The 21,125-nt window shown below is 32.8% G+C and overlaps 1 protein-coding gene across 7 annotated transcripts in view; it reads right to left on the bottom strand.

Moving 5' to 3' along the window:
* Positions 1-174: 174 nt before the first annotated feature.
* CEP295 (centrosomal protein 295) overlaps positions 175-21,125 on the bottom strand; it is a 97,349-nt gene continuing 76,398 nt past the window's right edge. For 4 of the 7 annotated variants that reach the window (XM_051986823.1, XM_051986819.1, XM_051986821.1 and 1 more), the window contains 3 exons: positions 8,598-8,694; positions 3,116-3,215; positions 175-717 (listed from right to left, as the gene is read on the bottom strand). In XM_051986823.1, coding sequence (XP_051842783.1) covers positions 651-717; positions 3,116-3,215; positions 8,598-8,694 — 264 coding nt within the window. In that variant the 3' untranslated portion in view covers positions 175-650. Of the gene's footprint in view, positions 718-3,115; positions 3,216-8,597; positions 8,695-16,234; positions 16,428-21,125 lie in introns of those variants that run through there. The other 3 variants (XM_051986820.1, XM_051986822.1, XM_051986824.1) reach the window with 3 other exon arrangements.

Below are 21,125 nucleotides of genomic sequence, written 5' to 3'. Positions count from 1 at the left end.
TCTGAGAAGTGATGAGGAAATTTATTTATTTATTTATTTATGTCCTAGAGGAACAAGTTAGGAAAAAACCGACAACTTTTTTTCTTCTTGCTTTCAGCAAATAATGAAATTTGCCTTAAAAATTACATGCCATCAAGTAAATTTTTTTTAAATAGATTTATTTTACATCAAAAACCATAGAAGACATTTGTTAGAAAAGCAGTATATCAAAGCTGATTGAAAGTCCACCTTGGGAAAAAAAAATTAAAAAAAAAAGTCCACCTTGGAAATCAAGATACCAACTTCAAGTCTTCTCTCTGACTCCTATTGGTTGTGACCCTGTTCTAGTTACTTCATCTACGTGCCCCAAGTAACTCTCTTAAGATCATAAAAAAAAGGTGCCAATTTACACTGATAGGAAAAGTTCACAGGGGTATTTTTCCATTGCATCAAATCACAAGTGTAGTCTTAAAAAATGGTTAGTAAAAACTATTAAGACTACAAAAATAATGTTTGTCACACATAAAGCCTTGTTAACTGGATTACTTATTCCCAGAAGAATTCTTACTATGGGTACTATATAAACAGTATAATTATACTAATGACAAGACCCAAGGATAAAAGTTTAAACAACATACCCTGTTAAACCTTTTTGCTCTTTCCTTATTTTATCAGTCTTCTTGTCTTGCTTGCTTTTCCTTTTGTTGTTTCGTCACTTCAGTGAGCTGATTATATAACCTGGACAAAAAATGAGATATAGATAGCAACATATCTTCAAACTGAAAGGAAACGAGTGGAAAGCAATTGCTTTGCGGCTCAGAATGCCTACATAAAATTTATGCCTCTGATTCTTATTTTTTGTGTCAGTTAATTTTCCTGGGCCTTAGTTACCTCATCCATAAAACAAGGGGATTCAACTAACTGTCCTATGAGGTCCTTTCTACTTCTAGATCTATAATTATGAAATTACACATTTAATCACCAAAAACATCATACTGATGTAAACTCCAAAGAAATTTGACATCACCCTATATTTTCTAAATTTAAGTTATGTGATTGACTTAATTACTACTTCTATCCAAGAATTGAATAACCTAATACAGAACCTTTTTTTAAGTATTTAGGACAAATGCCAGTATCAACCTGATATAATCATATCAAGTAATAGGCTATTCAGGCATTTATTTGGGTATCATTAGATTGAATACAAACTATAAGGAAATCTTGTCTGTAATCCCTAAATTTTATGAAGGATATGCACTCCATGTCTTTCTGGTTAAAGAACCTACCTGAGAATTAGAACCTACCTCCCCAAGAAGGGGAGAAAATTCCTGTGGATAGTACTTTTGAGAGGAAAAATTTATTTTGCTGGCAAGTAATAACAATGGAAGAGTCATTCAATTTTTAGATGATTTTGTAGTTGGGTAAACAGAATGCTAGAAGATGAGTTTAATCAGAAAACTGGTCATAATCACAACTACAGTCAGACTAAGATTCCCTTTGGGAGCTTGTCTGAAGCAGTGATAAGTGTGTAAGAGAAGATCATACAGTCCTTTCACCCAACCCAGTGGGCCATGAACAGAAACAAAAATAGGAGTGCGCAAAGAGAGGAAAGGAAGAGGTCAACTTTCCCATGTCAGAAGGCAGTAAGATTTAAAGCATAAATGACATATTGGAGTTCTTTAGTCTTCAAATGGAACTGTAAGAAGGTCATAAAGCCTCCAGAGTTGTAGCTAAAATCCAGACACATGATCCTGTACAATTTTAAACTTCAGCCTCCCAACTTCAAGCCTAAGTTCTGTCTTCTAAATATTAAAAGAATAGTCCAATATTGGGTTTAGAGATTTTGATGGATTATTGGTATTAAATGGCAGGCGAGTTTGAGCTTTAACGCTTTCTTAATTGGTGGCTGCTTTTAGGCCTACAAAACATTATAGGCCTAAGTAATTTACTTGCAAAAGCACTCTGAAATTCACATACATTCTAAGAACTCTACAAAGATATTCTTTTCATCTATTTTGGCCAAGAACATCACCACTAGGAAAAGATCTTCTGGGAATGAGCATCAATGATCTATTAGACAATTGGGGTTTCTGAGAGTACTTAAACAGCCACTATAAGAAATAAGATACTGGTAAGGAGCACTGGGTCTGGATTTCTCTTTCATTACTGCCAAGAACAGAGATTGTATAATCGATTAAAAAAGAATGGCAGATCCACAGTTTTTCTCTCTTTTACACTTTGCTATCTTCTATCATAATAAGCACTTTAGAAAACAGAATAGCTTAAATTATATAGTTCTCTAGGTGCTTGGGGATGGGACAGAGCATACATTTTGCCTTGAAGTGTATGTTACTTGACATAAGTGGAAATGGCTCATGTAACATAACAAATGACAGAAAATACCCTTTCATTTTAGAAAAATGGTTTTGTTGGTTATTTAGGAAATCAAAAACATTTTGTCAGCAAAATAAATAAGTTAAGGTATTGGGTGAAGGGTCAAGATATTTCAGTATTGATGCAACTATAAGTTAATTAAGAGTCTTATATTCAAAAATTCACACTTAATTCTTCTTTAGATATATAAAGATAAATACCATTCACTCAAATAACCCCACACTCATTAATGGCTAGCTTGTCAAGGGACTTATTGGATGGGCCTTTTAAATAAGCCTTTCTTTGGAAATTGTGCCATTTCTGATGGTTTAGAAACCCACATCTTTGCGTTTTTTGCCTAAAAAGCATATGTAACAGGTGGTGCAGTGTATAGAGCACCAGCCCTGAAGTCAGGAGGACCTGAGTTCAAATCTGATCTCAGACACTTAATACTTCCTAGCTATGTGACTCTGGGCAAGTCACTTTACCCCAACTGCCTCAGGAAAAAAAAAACAAAAAAAAACCCATGTAATTTTGATTAATTGATTGAGTGATTGTGTGTGTATGTGTGTGGGTGTAAGTAAAGGCCTTGTTAAAAATTACTGGCTATGCTATAATTGGCAAAAAAAGTCTTCCAACTTATCTAATTTCATAGTTTCATAAAACTTCATATGAAATGAAATTAGAAGAAATCCCAGCTCCTTAGTGTGAAATGAATTTTATAATTAAGCTATCTTTTCTTTTCTACTGTAAAGGGAACCTTAAAGCCAGTCCTTTCATAAATGATTGTTCAATCTTCGTGTCCTCAGAGACACATACTTTAACTTCATTCACTGTCTTCAACTCACTCACTGCTGGCTCTGTGAAAACAGCATAAAACACTGAAATTAAAAAAAAATTACATAAAAGAAAGGAAATACAAAATTGAGAATAATATCTATGCACTGGAAGAGAATAAAGATCCCAAAAATGAAAAAACTAGGCTGATGGAATGAATATATTATAAGTTGAAATTTAATCATGATACAATATTGCAGGGTCTTGTACTTAGCTTCAACTACATCAAATCTGGGTAGATATGGTTAGAAAACAATTTAAGTTCTAGGAGCTTTGGTATGACTTAACAGACAAAAGAGCTAACAATTTTAAGCTTCATTAAGGAAGAAACACAATTCAGAAGTAAAGTGGAGCTAATCCTGGTATATTGTTTTGATCAAGACATATCTAGAATATTACAGTGAGTTCTGGATGCTGTGTTTTAGGAAGGATATTGACAAACTGCAGTTTAATTAGGGTGCTGAGAAGAATGGTAACCAAGCTTTGCAAAAAATGAAAGAAAGTTTAGTATTGAGAAGGTTTGGAAATAGTGAGAAAAATGGGAAGCACATTAGTTATTTCTAAGTGTTTAAAGAGTTTTTTCTTTTCTTTTTTTTTTTAAATTTTTATTTAATAATTACTTTATATTGACACTCGTTTCTGTTACAATTTTTTTTTCCCTCCCTCCCTCCACCCCCTCCCCTAGATGAAAGAGTTTTTTCTTAGAGAAAGATTATACTTGATTTGTTTCAACTCAGAAAACAAAACTGGGAGCAATAATTAGAAATTATTAAAAAAACAAAACAAAACAAAATAAAGTTTTTCTTAAGAAAAATTTTCTAACAATTAGAACTATTCATAAGTTGAATCGAATGCTTCAGGACTTGTCTTTTCCTTTTACTAGTGGTCTTCTAGCAAAGGCTGCTGGATAATTACTCATCAGTTATGATATGAATGGATATGGAATAGGGTATAGGTATGGATGGTGTGGAAAAAGTAGACAAAATTACTCTGCTCAGATTACAACCCCTCAGAAACTGACTTCAGCCAATCTCCTGAAGTTGGCAGCTTTCATTGAGCCTCCTCACTGCTCTTGCCTTAATACCCCTTACTGAATTCCCATTTTTGTACCTCGAATTTCCCCAACATGTTTATATAACACTTAGGGGTGCTGCTCCTAGAATCAGTCCTGCTTCAAGTAATGCTACTCTTGTTTTGTGTTTGCCATTATACACTAAATGGCTCTGGGGGAACTACAAAATCAGCTGAGGGAATGAGAGTCTTTCAGTGTATCCTTTCTCCTATTACTGGTACAAAAAGACTTTGATGCTAAATGGTGCAGGTTTCCAGAGTCCTGGAAAAATTCTCTTCCCTGCCTGGCCCAATACGCAAATTTCTTTGATATAGAGAGACTGGCTATATTATGCTCTGAAAATAACTCTTATCTATCTTCTGTAACCAATAATATACATTTTTCTTTAATAAGTATACCATTCTTTTTTGTGTAACTACTGCCGTTTTATGACTTTTCTTTGTTTTATACAATGAAGCACTGAATAGTGGTTAGCCTATGAATACTCTGTACTTCACTAAATAAAGACCCCTTGCTTCACTTTATTGATTCCTTACTAAGTTAATCTTAACCAAACTTCAAGAATTCAAATTAATGAATATCAACCCTATTAGGTTTCCCCTTCCAATCCTATTACAATGGTCCCCTGTTTGAATCCTTACAAAGTGTTAAGTCATTAGAATTGATAGAGACAATAGTTATCTAATTTAGCATGGTTCAGTATGATTGATCTGATCCTACAAGGAGATGTTATGGGCCAGAACTTGAAATAAGGGACTAAGTGGAATTGAGGAGACAATGTTTAAATCTAGTTTAGAATTGATTTAATCCTACAATAAATAATGGTTTCCTAGTGATATAATGATTGGTGTGTACTTAGTGTACAGCATATAAGCAAGAAGCTCTCAGGGCCAAAAAAAGAAGCCCACTCTCAGAGGCGGAGACAGATTCACTCCATATTCCACCTTTGTGCTGGCTGGAGACAATCAGAAAGAGCTAGGGGCTGAAGCTCAAGCCTTTGAAGGACACAATAAAGGACTGGATTTTAACTCATGGCTGCATTTGAAGTGATTATCACTTTGAACTGAAACTAAGGCTGCTTCCAAAAAGCTCCCCAAGAAACCTGCTCCCAGAGAACCATCATATATTATAAAAAAGAAGAGAATACCACAGTCCCCAAGGTATGCCCCACTGATTCTAGAAAAACTTTTAAAGAAAAATCCAAGTTAAAAAAAAATTACTTTTACGATATTTAACAAAGTTCCCAAAATAATTAAATTTATATTACAACAGTTAATTTTATTAAATAGAATTCTACACATTGCTCTCCATAAAAATAGGCTATGGAAATAAGATAAGGAGGGAAAATGGAAATTCAAGGAAATAGTACACTTTCAAGTACTACTAATAAAAAGACCAGAACTGAATAGAAAACTTGACTTTCAAATCCAAGAATTAAAAGCAGCACAAAAAGACAAACAGGAAAGAGAAATCATAAGGGATTCAATAAGGTTAAATTGTTTATATTCTTACAAGGGAAAATGATGCTTGTTGCTCCTAAAAACTTTCTTATTATTAGAGTAGTTAGGAGTATACATAGAGAGAAGGCATAGATGTAAGTTGAATATGATAGGATGAGTATCTAAAAAAAATTTAAGATGTAAAAAAGAGGAATGCATTGGAAAAAGGGGAAAGGGGACACAGAATGGAATAAATTATCTGACATAAAAGAGGTAGAAAGGATTTTTTACAGTGGAGGTAATGGGGGAAGGGGGCAGGGAATGCATGAACGTTATTCTCATTGGAATTGCCTCAAAGAGGGAATAATATAAATACTCATTGGATATAGAAATCCATCTTACTATATTGGAAAATAATATGGTTAAGAGATAACAAAAGGGGATAGGGCTGATAGAAGGGAGAATGGATTGGTAAGGGTCAGAAGCATGATACTTTTGAGGATAGACAGGATTAAAGGAGAGATGGCAGGATAAACAAGGGGAAAACAGGATGGAGAGAATTATTACATAATTGTGAAAAAATTTTACAGCAAGTTTCTGTGATAAATACCTCATTTTTCAAATATATAGAGAATTGAGTCAAATTTAAATAAATGACCATTCCCCAATTCCCTTTGTCAAAGGATATGAACACGCAGTTTTCAGATAAAGTAATCAGTTATCTAGTCATATGGAAAAATTATCTAAATCAAAATTTCTTAAATTGTAGGCTCTTACCTCATATAAGGTCATGTAACTAAATATGGGAATCATGAAATTATGACTTATTATCAGTAAATGTTTGACTTGTATATTCCTCATAACCATATACCCAAGGTCACATAAAAATTTCTCAGGTGAAAAGGGGTCACAAGTAGAAAAAGTTTAAGATGCCTCCTCTAAATCACTTCTGATTGAGCAGAATCAGTAGATCATTATACACAGCAACAAGAAGACTACATGATGATCAATTCTGATAGACATGGCTCTCTTCAACAATGAAATGATTCAAACCAATTCCACTTGTGCAGTGCTAAAGACAGCCATCTACATCCAGAGAGAGGACTATGGGAACTGAGTGTGGACCACAACACAGCATTTCCACTCTTTTCTGTTGTTGTTTGCTTGCATTTTTGTTTTCCTTCTCAGATTTTTTTTTCTTTCTTTTCTTGTGCAGCAAGGTAACTGCATAGATATGGATACATATATTGGATTTAACATATTTAACATGTATTGCATTACCTGTCAAATAGGGGAGGGAAAGGGCAGGAAGGAGGGGAAAATTTGGAACAGAAGGTTTTGCAAGGGTCAATGTTGAAAAAATTATTCAAGCACATGTTTTGTAAATTTAAAAATATAATAATAATAAAAAACAAATAAATAAATCACTTTTAATTAGAGAAATGCAAATTAAAACAACTCTTGAGGCAGCATCAGATTGGCTAATATGACAAAAAAGAAAACAATAAATGTTGGAGGGATGTGGAAAAACTGATATACTAATCCACTGTTAGTGCAGCTGTACATTGATTCAATTATTCTTTAAAGCAGGTATGCCCAAAGGGTTATAAAACCATGAATATCCTTTGACCAAGCAATCCTACTGGAAGGACTATATCCCAAAGAGATTTAAAAAAAAAAAAAAAAAGGGAAAAGACATACGTACAAAAATACTTATAGTCGCTGGCAAATATTTGGAAATTGAGGGGATTTCTATCAAATGGATTCTGAAGAAATTGTATGTGATTGTGATGGAATACTAATTGTGCTATAAAAAATGATGAGCAAGATCCTTGCAGAAAAATCTGGAAAGTTTTACATAAAATCATACAAAGTGAAATAAGCAACAAAGCGAAATAAGCAAAATCAGAACACTGTCACAACAATACAATAACAAAAATGACAACTATTTTTAGTAACAATGATCCAAGGCAATTCTGAAGGATTTATGATGAAAATTGCTATCCACCTCCAGAAAAGAAATGATGGTACTTGAATGCAATTGAAGCATACTTCTTTCTTCCTTTCTTTTCTTCTCTTTTCTTTTACAACATGACTATCATAGAAACATCTTTTGTATGACTATACATGTATAATATATCAAATTGCTTGGTTTTTCCATGAGATCATGAGGAAGGAAAAGGAGGGAAAGAGAATTTGGAATTCAAAAATTTTAAAAATACATTAAAAATTATTTTTACATGTAATTGGAGAAAAATGAAAATTTAAATTAAAAAACTGTTCAAGTAAAAGAACTACTGAAGGTTGGAAAGAGAAATAAAATGAGGGTGTAATAAAAAGAGGACAAAATTGAAAGGTACTCTGTCATCACAGAAAATAACTCAATTCCATGAGAGGTCCATCTCTTTCTTGGATATTTAGAACTACAGATATTAAAACAGGCATAGTATACTCTAGTGAAGAACACTTGATTTAAGAGTCAAGATAATCTTTAACATTTGCTTCATAACATTAGTCAATTCATTTAATCTCTCTAAATCTGTTTACTCATCTTCAGACTCCACCTGAACAACTTACTTCATAGAGTTGATGTGAGGCTCAGATTATATCATTTTTTGTAAATATTAAAGTGCTACATAAATATCTGACATACCTTAAAGTGCTACATTGACCTCTATTATAATTATTAAAGTACTAAATAGGTCTTTCAGTAAGACAGGAATAATTGCTCTATATTATAAAACCATTACTTGACCTCTTAACACATCTTTGCCACAATACATATATATTGTATTATGTATTTTTTATATTTATATATTATATTAACATGAGTATTCCAGTGGTCAATACTTGTAAGTGTTAAAACAAGAACCTGTGGAGTGCAAGAGTATTACCTGTAAGATGGAATGAGGTAGATTCAGCAACAGCTAACTCTGGCATCCTCCAAACTGAGCAATAGTTGTTACATTCTAGACAAAATACTTCTCTCATCTAGTGCAAATATGAATGCAAAAAATTAATAACATTAGGTACTATCATACAAAAAAGGAGGACAGATGTTGCTATTGGTACAAGCAGTCAAAGTGAACATTCACAAACATATGTAACCAAGCACAAAACCAAATATTGGTGCTAACCCACAGATCATTTCTACCACTAAGGAAAGTGATAAAATTATTATTCCTAAAATACTGATCAGGGGCAGAGCCAAGATGTTAGAGATTGGACAAACTATGAGACTCAAAAGAAACATAAAAAGACAAATGGAAGGAAAAAACTCTGTTTTTAAAGGTTAAAATATTTACATTTCTACATGGGAAGAAGATATATGTAACTCTTGAGAACTACATCTTTGTCAGGGCAGTTAAAAGGAGTATACTTGAGAGTATACATATAAGTTAAGTTTAATGTAATGATTTTTTATAAAAAAGAAATTGGTGTGAAAAAGGGATTGTCCTGAGAGAAGAGGAAAGGGGAGATAAAATGGGGTGAATTACTTCATATGAAGAGGCACAAAATCTATTGCAGTAAAGGGAAAGAAGGGAGGGAGGATGAGCACTGTTTGAACCTTAATCTCATTGGATTTAGTTCATAGAGGGAACATCATACATAATTATTTTTGGTACAGAAATTTGTCTTAACCCTATAAGATAGTAGGAGGGGAAAGGGGAAATGAAAGAGAAAGGCTAATAGAAAGGAGGGCACAAAAATAAGGGAAAAAGAATAGGAAAGTGGGGGCTGAAAAAAAGGAGGGTAGATTGACAGAGGTGGTGGTCAGAAGCAAAACACTGATGAGCAGCAAAGGGGTAAAAGAAGAGAAAAGTATAATTTGGGGAAAATAAGATGGTGGGAAACAGAGTTAATAATCTTAACTATGAATGTGAATGGAATGAACTCTCCCACAAAATGGAAGTGATTAGCAGAGCAGAATAAAAAAACAAATCCTATAATATGTTGTTTACAAGAAACACATTTGAAGCTCATCGATACATACAAAAGAGAAAAAAAAAATTACATCAAAAATGAAAAAGGTGAACTTACCACTTATGAAGAGAAAATTAAAGCAATAATTAAGAGCTATTTTGCCCAAATGTGTGTCAATAAATCTGATAATCTAAGTGAAATGTATGAATACTTACAAAAAATAGATTAAAATGAGGAAATAAATTACTTAAGTAATCTCATCTTAGAAAAAGAAATTGAACAAACCATTAATGAACTTCTTAAGAAAAAAATTTCCAGGGCCAGATGGATTTACAAGTAAATTCTATCAAACATTTAAAGAACAATCAGTTTCAATATCATATAAACTATTTGAAAAAACAGAGGAAGAAGGAGTCCTATCAAATTCCTTCCAGAATGATGCTGACACCTATACTAGGAAGGACCAAATCAGAGAAAGAAAATTATAAACCAATTTCCCTCATGAATATTGATGCAAAAATCTTACATAAAATATTAGCAAAGAGATTACAGCAATTTTTCATCAGAATAATATATTATGACAAAGGGGAATTTATTACCACAAATGCAGGGCTGGTTTAACATCAGGAAAAGTATCAGCATAATTGGCCATATCAATAACCACCTAACGAAATCATATGATTGTATCAACAAATGCAGAAAAAGCATCTGACAAAATAAAACAGCCATTCCTATTAAAAACCTTAAAGAGCATAGGAACAAATGGAGGTTTTCTTAAAATGTAAGTAGCATCTATCTAAAACCGTAAGCAAGCATTTTATGTAATGGAGATAAACTAGAAGCATTTTCAATAAAATCAGGAGTGAAACAAGGTTGCCCATTATTACCACTACTATTCAATATTATATTAGAAATGTTAGTTTTATCAATAAGAGAAGGAAAAGAAATTGATGGCATTAAAGTAATGAGGAAACAAAACTATCACTCTGCAGATGATATGATGGTATACTTAGAGAATCCAAGAGAATCAACTAAAAAAAACTACTAGAAACAATGATGAACAACTTTAGCAAAGTTACAGGATATGAAATAACCCCTACATACACACACACACACACACACACACACACACACACACACACACACATATATATGTATTATTGGCATTTCCCAACAAAGTTCAGCTATAAGAGGAAGAAAAAGGAATCCTATTTAAAATAACTATAGATAACAAAAAATATTTGGGAGTCTAACTGCCAAGAGAAAACCAGAAGTATATGAACACAATTACAAAACACTTTCTATACAAATAAAGTTAAACCTAAACAACTTGAAACTGAGCTAATACATACATACATACATACATATATAGAAATAAAATAAAAATGACAATTTTATCTAACGTAACCTACTGATTCAGTGCCATACCAATCAAACTGCAAAAAAATTACTTTATACAGCCAGAAAAATATCAAAATTCACCTGGAAGAACAAAAGGTCAAGAGTTTCAAGGAAATTAATGGAAAAAATGCAAAGGAAGATGGTATAGTTGTATCAGACCTAAAATTATATAATAAAGTATTTGTAATCAAAACCATTTGGTACTGGCTAAGAAACAGAGTATTGGATCAGTGGAACAGGTTAGGTTCACAAGACATAATAGTCAATGATTATAGTAATCTAGTGCTTCATAAACCCTAAAACTCTAGTTTCTAGATAAGAACTTAGTATTTTACAAAATTTGCTGGGAAAAAATGGAAAATATGACAGAAACTAGGCATTGACCAACACCTAATAATCTATACCAAGATAAGTTTGAAATGGGTCTGTAATGTAGACATAAAGGGTGACAGTACAACCAAATTAAGAGAACAAGGAATAGTCTACCTCTCAGATCCATGGAGAAGGGAGGAACTTATAGCCAAAGGGCTACAGAATATTATGAAATGCAAAATGGATAATTCTGATTACATAAAATTAAAAAGGTTTTGTACAAACAAAATCAATATAGCCAGGATTTGAAGGGAAGCAGAAAACTGGAAAAAAAAATTTTATAATCAGTATTTCAGATAAATACCTCACTTTAAAAATATATAGAGAATTGACTCAAATTTATAAGACTAGCAAGTGTGTTGGGGAAAGGTATAATGGGCCAGAATTCTGGAGAAAGGTATTTGGAACAAGGATTCTTACAACAAGGTGTTAATTCAGTGGAATTGATAAAACAATGGTTATTTAGTTTAGCATAGTATTTAATAGTTCTAGTTGCTTCATAACATTAGTCAATTCATTTAATCTCTCTAAATCTGTTTACTCATCCCCTCACTGACTCCTCCTAGTTCAGTATGATTGAATTAATCTTACAACAAATAATGGTTCCCTAGTGATGTAATGATTGGCTTATACTCAGTATAATAAATGGATTTAATTGTAATAGAGTATTTAAGAGGTCAGAGTCAGACCTAGAGAAAGACAACTAACTGGAAGCTAGAGCTCAATCTCTCAGACTCAGCTCCCCCTGAGACTAAGGCCTATCTGAAGGGCCTACAGAAAGCTAGCCCAGACCCAGTCAAGGAGACAGAATGTGAGGGAGATAATAAAGAATTTGGACTTTATCCCTGGCTATTCTCAGGGTGATTACTCTGAGACCAAGGCTGGTCTGAAGGCCCTCCAGAAAGCAAAGCAGAACACTACAAAGGGGAAGTGAGGGAGAAAAATCTGGAACACAAAGTTTTGCTAAGGTGAATGTTGAAAACTCTCTTTACATGTATTTGAAAAGTTAAATATCATTATTAAAAAAAAAGGAAAAAAAGTCACCATTGGGCAGCTACCAGTCCTGAAGTCAGGAGGACCTGAGTTCAAATCTAGTCTCTGACACTTCCTAGCTGTGTGACCCTGAGCAAGTCGCTAAACCCTAATTGCTTTAGCAAAAAAAAAAAATAATAATAACCATTGTATGCAAATCAAACCATCATCGCTACTTTACAGTCTGAAATGACAGGCTGTTTTTAATCAGCTGAGGAAGATTGGAGGAGAAATAATAGCAGATGTGAAGAGGGTTGAAAAGATTTGGAAGAAGGACTATGAAGAGTGGGATAGTTTGTTAATAAGGGAGTTTAAAGGACTGCCTTGCAGCAATAAAGATCCAGTTGATGTTACTAATATAAATTTGTAGCAGACTGAGTCAGCATGATTTTGTAATATTCTCTGCCTTCATTCAGTAGCACATGTATAAGAACATAGTTAGTGAATAGTGGAAGGGATCCAAGTTTCAGGCTTGGCAGGACAAAATTCTGTGATAGGATAATGGAGTAAGGAGTCCGGCCTTTCTAAACATCCCTATCAGGCATCCCACTATCCCAATTTCCAATCGATTATGTGCTAGAAAAGTACCTAACTCTTCTTACCAGAAGTACATAAAATAAGGGTGATTCAATTCAAATTAGTAAAATGTGTGGACTACATATTTTAAGAGACTTTTAGAGATCAAGTAGTCCAACACTCAGTGAAGTGTGTCCATTCTATCTATATTGGTCTTTGTAAAATCTAGTTTTATTTATCTTTTTGTATTTAATTTATTGCTTCTCAGTTGTATTTTAGAATGCCAAGTGCGGTTAGATTTAAAAGCTTTTTAAAAAACTCTTACTTGACAATGGCTTTCTAATGCATTCATTTTGTTTTCCTCTTGAATACAGTTTTCCAAACTTTCATCACCTGTGATATGGATGTCATCAGAGCTGCTGAAAGTAAGTTCAACCTTTTCTGTGATTTTATGTTCAGAGTCTTTCCTGAATAGTATATTAAATAAGGAATCAGCCAAAAAAAAAAAAAAAGCTTTTAAAAATCACTTCCTAAAACTAAAACAATTATACTTTATAGTCCAAGAAAAAATAAATAGCAAAATTGCAAAGGAACAGACATGGTGAAATTTTTTAAAGGAAAAAAAATCTCATCCCCTCACTGACTTCTCCTGCCTCCCAACTCTACTATCTCAACAAAGTATACCAACATTTAAAAAGGAAACTGATTAATAAGCAAAACTCTTCCATTAAATTTACCTCTGTTGATCAAATAATGCTTTGTCAAAGGGCTGTTTTAAGATTTATCTTGAATTTGGCACATCTACTAGACAGGAGTACTTTATTAATAAAGAAAAAGGGAAGTTGCCAGCAGTCCTACCACTACTGGGGGATTCCACGGTAATTATCAGGGTACATACTATAGTGACTGAAATGGTTGGGGAAAAGAAGGAAAAAGGAATGAAGGAGGAATGACAAGGGTATTAATGGCAGGAAAAAATTTTAGAATACAATAAAATAGAGAAGTTAAGATGGCTATGTTATGGGTGTGTTGGGAGGGAGAACACATATTCTTTTATTTCCTACTGAATGCAGAAAACAGTAACAGAAAGGTTATCAGATCAAATGTCAGATCATGAAGGTGGGATTCTTCAGGTTTCTAAAAGACTCACTACAGGATTTATTATTTACAATCTTTATCTACCAGGGCATACTCATGATAAAATTTGAGATCCTTTATGTCTTAGGATCTCATGAGTTGTCGAAGCCCCCCTAATCCTTTACCTAGGGCAGCCAACCTTTTAGAAATGTTCCCTTTACTTCAAATTGAGAGTTCTATTTAAAAGACAGATTACCTTAGGGATAGCCCTTTAATTGGATTATGTTCTTTTTGATACATATCTTTCATTCTTAAGTTCCATGTCATTTTATCTTAATCATTCCTTAGTTTTGCATTTATTTCTGGCTCTCCACTTGCCCTGTGCTTAAAAGTAATGTCTTCTCAAGTTATATTCTTCACCATCAATGCTTTTTAGGGAGCTCATCTACTCAAATAGCTTTAATGACCACTTTACACAGATGGCTCCTATTTATTTTCATTCCATTTTATGTTCTATTTCCTCAAACTCAATATATATATACATATATCCCAATATATATCTATATATATATATACCAAACCAAATTTATTCTCCAAATCTGTTCCTTCCCAAAGTTCTCTATTTCCGTTAAGAGCACTACCATCTTTCTAGTCACCTAAAAATTTAACCTTAGAATCATCTTGATTCTTCCTTTTCCTCGTAAATACCTCATTTGTTAAGTTCTGTCCGTTTGATTTCCAAAATCTCATGTATTCTCTCCTTTCCACTCTCAGTAAGTTTACCCTTTCATCTCTTCACTATCATTGACTCATCTATGTAAGACTGTACTACACTTATTTCCACCTATTTCTCTAGAGGTAATTTGCAGCTTCTTTTACAAATCCACATTTATAAAACATTTATTGATAATAAATTGTAATTTCATGACTCCTACATTCATTTACAAGACCCCATATGGGATCACAAACTACAATTTAAAAACCTGGTCCTAGACCACAGCAATATTCCAACCCTATCACATACTGAGAGATTGTCTATCAAAGTTTTTTCCCTATTTCTCTGCATTTCTTCTATTCTTGACTGCATAGGTTTTATATATATACATAATTTAAAATAATAAAAATTACCTATTTTATGTTTCAACAATGCTCTTACCTTATGATTTAAGATCTAATTCTACTGAATCTGCTTCCTTTACATCTTTTTTCCCAATTTTTTTTGTAACTTTATCTTATTCTTTTTGTTTGTTTTTTGGCAGACTATATTCACGCCTAACTGGACATCTTCATTTTCATCTTGCCCTCTTCAGTCTGTTCTTTTCTTATCCCATGCAAAGTCACCTTCATATTTTCTATCCCTGTATCTACTTTTCAAAGTCCTTACCTTTCAGTAGGGTTCAATTCTGGGTGCCACCTAACCAGATTTTTTTATCCTTTTTTCCTTAAAAAAGATCTCTCCAAATTTCTTAACACTTTTTGAGTAGATTTTTGCATTGACAACATTATCTCTTATAACATTATTGAATATGTCTCCTCATCTCACTCTCTAATTTTTGTCTACATGATCATTAAGTCAAAGAAAAGATCTTCACAAATCCATTCAATCCAAAATCATTTTACAAATAATTAAATTGAGGTCTAGACATGTTCAGTGATCTGCCCCAAGCTACATAGCTATTTTGGGGTAGTCAATACATGAATATTTTACCACTACATTCCCTTCTCAGAGTATAATTTTAAATTTCTTGCTTTACCTAGTACTTGATAGTCAATAGCACTTATGTTTAAACTGGATTAATCAATACCTTCTAGAACCTTTCCCTTTAAATTTTTTCTCTCTGACCCTATTTTATGGATCTCTAATATTATGGCAGAGTTTAGCTATTGCTTAACTAATTTTAAATTAATTTTAATTTTAGTTATTGCTTAATTAATACATGATTTTTAGATACTTGTGTATGTGGTCATTCATAAACTAGAAGCTCTGATAGGAAATATATTTTATTTATCCTTGTTCTCTTACCTAATATAGTTTTTTGCAAACAGCAGATTTAATGATTGTTGAATGAATTTAAGAAGATTTAATAAGAATTAGTGTCCACAACAGAATCTACAATGACCAAAGCACAAAAATAAGAAAGGATTTAGCACTGAAAAGTCTTTAAATCCTACTATTCTCCAAGACTGAATGAAAACATTACAAAAAATATACTTGTGATAAAAATTTATTGAATTATATTATTTTAAAGGAATATTTACAAGTCAGGTTAATCTGAGGTACATCATGAGTCAATTAAAAGAATCAAATATACATTCTGTAGTACAGGATAAAATCCTGAAATAACCTCCAAAGTCCTTTTGTCCTAGTGGAAGGTTTTTGCTCGTAGTTTCTCCAGTGTTTTCTGCAGGTAAAACAAAACTGGTCAAAAACAAATATTTACCTCTAAGCAAATAATCCCATCTCAGTCTGAGCTAGCAATCCCATAGCAACTTAACTTCTGTTGACACTCAACCCAGATATCTAAATCTATTTCTCCTGCTTGCAGAATTCATCTAATGTCCCCAAGACAGAGGGAAAATATGCTTAGAGATAAAAGGTTACTTATCTTAGATTACATAGCTAGTTACCAGCAGAACTTGGAAAAACCCCTTTACCTCCTGAATCAATCTAGTGTTCTTTCCTATACATACACCACTCTAACTAATCTGTCACCATAGGGTAGCAGTACAAGAGACAGGTTGATTAATTTGTCAAAATACTACTCTATTCCTTTAAATACAGGCAGCATTGCTAAAATGAGATCTCGCTGAAAATAAAAAAAAGTATACTAAAAAAGGAATCACTTAAAATAATATACTATACTTACAAAACTGCCCCATTTCTTTAAGAAACCCATTTTTCCCTCTAAAAGCAATTACTTCATATTTATAGGGGTAGAGATCACATTTGTAATTTGCAAATCATATCCTTCAGACCAAATAAACCTGTGTTTCTACTATAAGAATACTCCCAATAAAGATGAAGTAAAAAAAACCCCAAACCAAAACCAACCAGCCACATCAGGGCTGAAAACAAGCACAAACTTCTCCCTTTTTCCTCAAATCATCTCATCATATAACTGACCCCTATTTCTCTCCTGCACCATTTTAGCTGGGCTACAAGTTGTCAAGCAATGGTCCACTAATGTTGTTTTTTCTGCACCCCTAATATGGAAAAGCATCCTAAAACATGATGTTTGCCCCACACACATTTCAACCAGTAATCCAAGTCATCACAATTACTTTCCATTTAGTTTTGAATATAATTTATATTTATCTGTTTTCCCTGAATAGAATGTAACCTCCTCAAGGGCAGGAACTGTTTTATTTTAGTGAATTAACAATTCTAGAAGTAACTACCTTAATTTTATTTTTTTTCTTCTGACTTTCTTTTAACTTTTCTACTCTGCACTAAAGTCTGTGGAGCCTCCCTCCACTGGCCCAGCCTTGGAGGAGAGAAGAGGAAGAATTTATATGAACACAGAACTAGATCCTACCCTCTCATTTTACATCTGAGGAAACAAAGGTTTAAAGATGTTAAATGATTTGCCCAACATGATACAAGTAAGAAATGTCAAGAGCTGGGATTCAACCTCAGGGCATGTGACTATAAATTTATTCTTTTTGATATAGTATCACATTGAGATCTTTGTGTTTTAAAAACGAGGGACAGGATATGTACAATGATCTAAAATATACAAGTGGAAAGGATATTCTTTACCTACTTGTAAAACCTAAAAGCAGGAAAATACAGAAAAAGCTCCTCCAAATATGTGTGGGTCAGTAGAGAAGTTTTTATTTTAAATGCTGCTGTGACAGACCAATTAAGTTTGTAAGCTAGACCTATCATGTTAATTATGGAGTATTCAAATACATGTACATGTACAAAATTACAAAATTTACACAAGCCAATTTGGAAGAGGGAAGAGAGCAAGAGGATACTCCCTTACAGCATATATATGAACTAACATATTAATTTGGTTTGCCCCTTACAGAATTTCAGAGTGGTAAGTGACCTCAGAGGCAATCTAGAACAATCCATACCTGAATAGGAATATCCTCTAAAGCAAAATGAAATAGGTTTTTGGTATAGAAATCCAATGAGAAAGAACTTACCTATCATTTCTCTTCTGAATAGCTTGTCGAAAAGCCTCTATTTGTCCTGCTGCAACATCTACTACTTCCCTTACTCTGGTTCTCATTAGCAATCTAATCCTCTTTTCACCCGAAAGACCTTCAACTCCTTGAAGGTAGCTATATTCACTATATTCACTTTAAGTCTTCTTTTCCAGACAAAACATTCCCAATAATATCAAGCGCCTAACACCATGGTTACTGTCTTATGTGTTCTCAGCAGCTTAGCTAGGTTCTTCCAGAACTGAAAACAATATTTCAAAAGAGTCCTTACCAGGGCAAAGCAGAACAGCCCTATCACTCCCTCAACTTGGACATCTAAGACTTCATTAGAATTTTTGATACTATGAATCACATTCAACTTGCAGTCTACTTGATGTTTTTGAGATGAACTGCTATTTGATAACTCTCCATTTTGTAATCAAGTGATTTTTAAATGAATATGAGACTTTACATTTTTTCATAGAAATTTTGCCTTATTAAATTTGTTCCAATATTATAGACTGTCCAGATGATTCTACATTCTGATTTTGTCATACAAGATGGTAAGCATCAATCCTAGCAGTTTAGTATCATATGAACTTGATAAGCATACCTTCTATACCGTTATACAAATCAATGATGGACCAAGTATAGATCCTTCCTGCACTTTGGTAGAAGTAATCTTTCAAGTTGATACTGAAATTATTAATTACCTGCTTTTTGAGTAAAGCCATTAATCCAGTTATGAATTTACCTAATTGTATTATTATAAATCCTACAAAGCTCCATTATTTCAATAAATATACATGCTACTTCTTGCCCTGACAGAGAGCTGGAATAAATGTGTGGAATGAGATGAAAACCAATGGACATGGAAATATTAATTTATTTTAATATCTACATATCTTCTTAATATTTATTCTCTATATATTTGCCTGTATATAGTATATACTGGTCTAATTAGAATGTAAATTAGCTCCTTGGAGAAGATAAATTATTTCATTCTTTGTTTTACTAGAGACTAGTACAGTGCTTAGCAGATAAGAAGTGCTTAATAACTGCTTCTTGGTTAAATGTACTTTTTTTGCTACTTTAGAAGATATACTGTTGATGATTAGAAAGTAAAGCAATGTAAAATTTGAAAGCACATCAAGAAAATTTTTTCAAAAATAACTGTAGTGAGACTTTTTGTTAAATTTTTATTTAGCTAAAAAAAAAAAATATATATATATATATATGCCATTGCCCTGGCATCAATTCAGTAATTATGTTTTTAAAAATTAAGGTCAATCTCCAGGATTATTTTTTTGTGTGTATGATCATCAGAGCTTCCTTTTCTAGGTGTTCATTAAATATCCTTTTACTATATTATAGAATTGCACCCATAATCATATCAAATTTACTGTCCCTATAGTTCCCAAATACAGACTTCTTCCTTTTTTTTTAAAATTAGGACAATAGTTGTAGTATATCCCAAGTTCTCTATTCTTCTTTTAAAAAAACTAATTTATTATAAACTTATTATTGAATGTGAATAGTGTTATTTGTACTTTAAGTATTTAAATTAAAATAAATACATAAAATACAACTCTTCAGTCATTTTAACCATTAATGTTTTTTCCTGTATTCTTGCTGAGTTTGTATTTTTTATATTTATAGGCTCTGCTCTTCTAATTCTGCCTGCTTTTGGGGGCTTTCTTTTTCAGTCTTTTCAGATTACTTTATAACCCCCAAATTTGTCTGTATTTATGTTTTTTATAGTTATGCTTTATATTAACATATCATTAGTCCTCTTAAATGACACTTAACTTGCTTCAAATTTCTTACATATAATAAATGTTGCTGCTATGAAAATCTCTGAGTAGCCTTTTAGATTTTTTTTTGGTTAACACTGTGGAAGTATATTATCAACAATGAAATTCCTAGGTTCAGGTGTTTATGGTTATTATTTTAACTTTTAAATAGTACACTTAGATAATACATTTAGAATGTTAACAAAACAACAGTATTTGGTTAAGAGAAAAAAGCAATATTTTGCATGTTATATCAGTCATATTGAAGCTGAAAATCCCCTTATAGAACTTATATATGCTACGTACCAGTAAGAGTCTATTTTAAGTTTCCATTTCAAATTTATACCTCCCTTCTCTCTAGCAATATAACAGCAGGCAAAATGAATTGAAAATACCACTACAAAATTATTACTAAAGAATATGTAGGCTGCTCCTATGTACAAAGATGTGTGGTTTAAAAATAAAACCTTGTTATAATTTTTTTTTTTTAAAAGAATGACCTGTATCACACCTGTCAGATTGGCTATGATGACAGGAAAAGATAATGACAAATGTTGAGGAGATGTGGGAGAACTGGGACACTGATACATTGTTGGTGGAACTGTGAACGAATCCAGCCATTCTGGAGAGCAGTTTGGAACTATGCTCAAAAAGTTATCAAACTTCAAAAAAGAGTATATAATATTCTTTGACCTAGCAGTATTACTACTGGGCTTATATCCCAAAGAGATACTAAAGAAGGGAAAGGGACCTATATGTGCAAGAATGTTTGTGGCAAGTCTCTTTGTAGTGACTAGAATCTGGCAAACGAATGGAGAGATCATCAATTGGAGAATTGTGTGTTACGGAATATTACCGTTCTGTAAGAAATGACCAGCAGGATGATTTCTGAGAGGCCTGGAGAGACTTACATGAACTAATGCTAAGTGAAGTGCATAGAAACAGGAGATTATTGTACATGGCAACAAGAAGACAATACAATGATCAATTCTGATGGACATGACTCTTCAATAATGAGATGACTGATGCCAGTTCCAATTGTTTAGTGATGAAGAGAGCTATCCAGAGAGCAGACTGTGGGAACTGAGTATGGTTCACAATAGCATTTTCACTCTTTGTTGTTTGCTTGCTTTTTTTTTTTTTCTTATTTTT

Source organism: Antechinus flavipes, chromosome 3 (genome assembly GCF_016432865.1).
Source record: "Antechinus flavipes isolate AdamAnt ecotype Samford, QLD, Australia chromosome 3, AdamAnt_v2, whole genome shotgun sequence".
NCBI classification, from domain to species: domain Eukaryota; kingdom Metazoa; phylum Chordata; class Mammalia; order Dasyuromorphia; family Dasyuridae; genus Antechinus; species Antechinus flavipes.
Note: the sequence above shows the minus strand (reverse complement) of the source record. Positions and strands in the feature narration are given on the sequence as shown.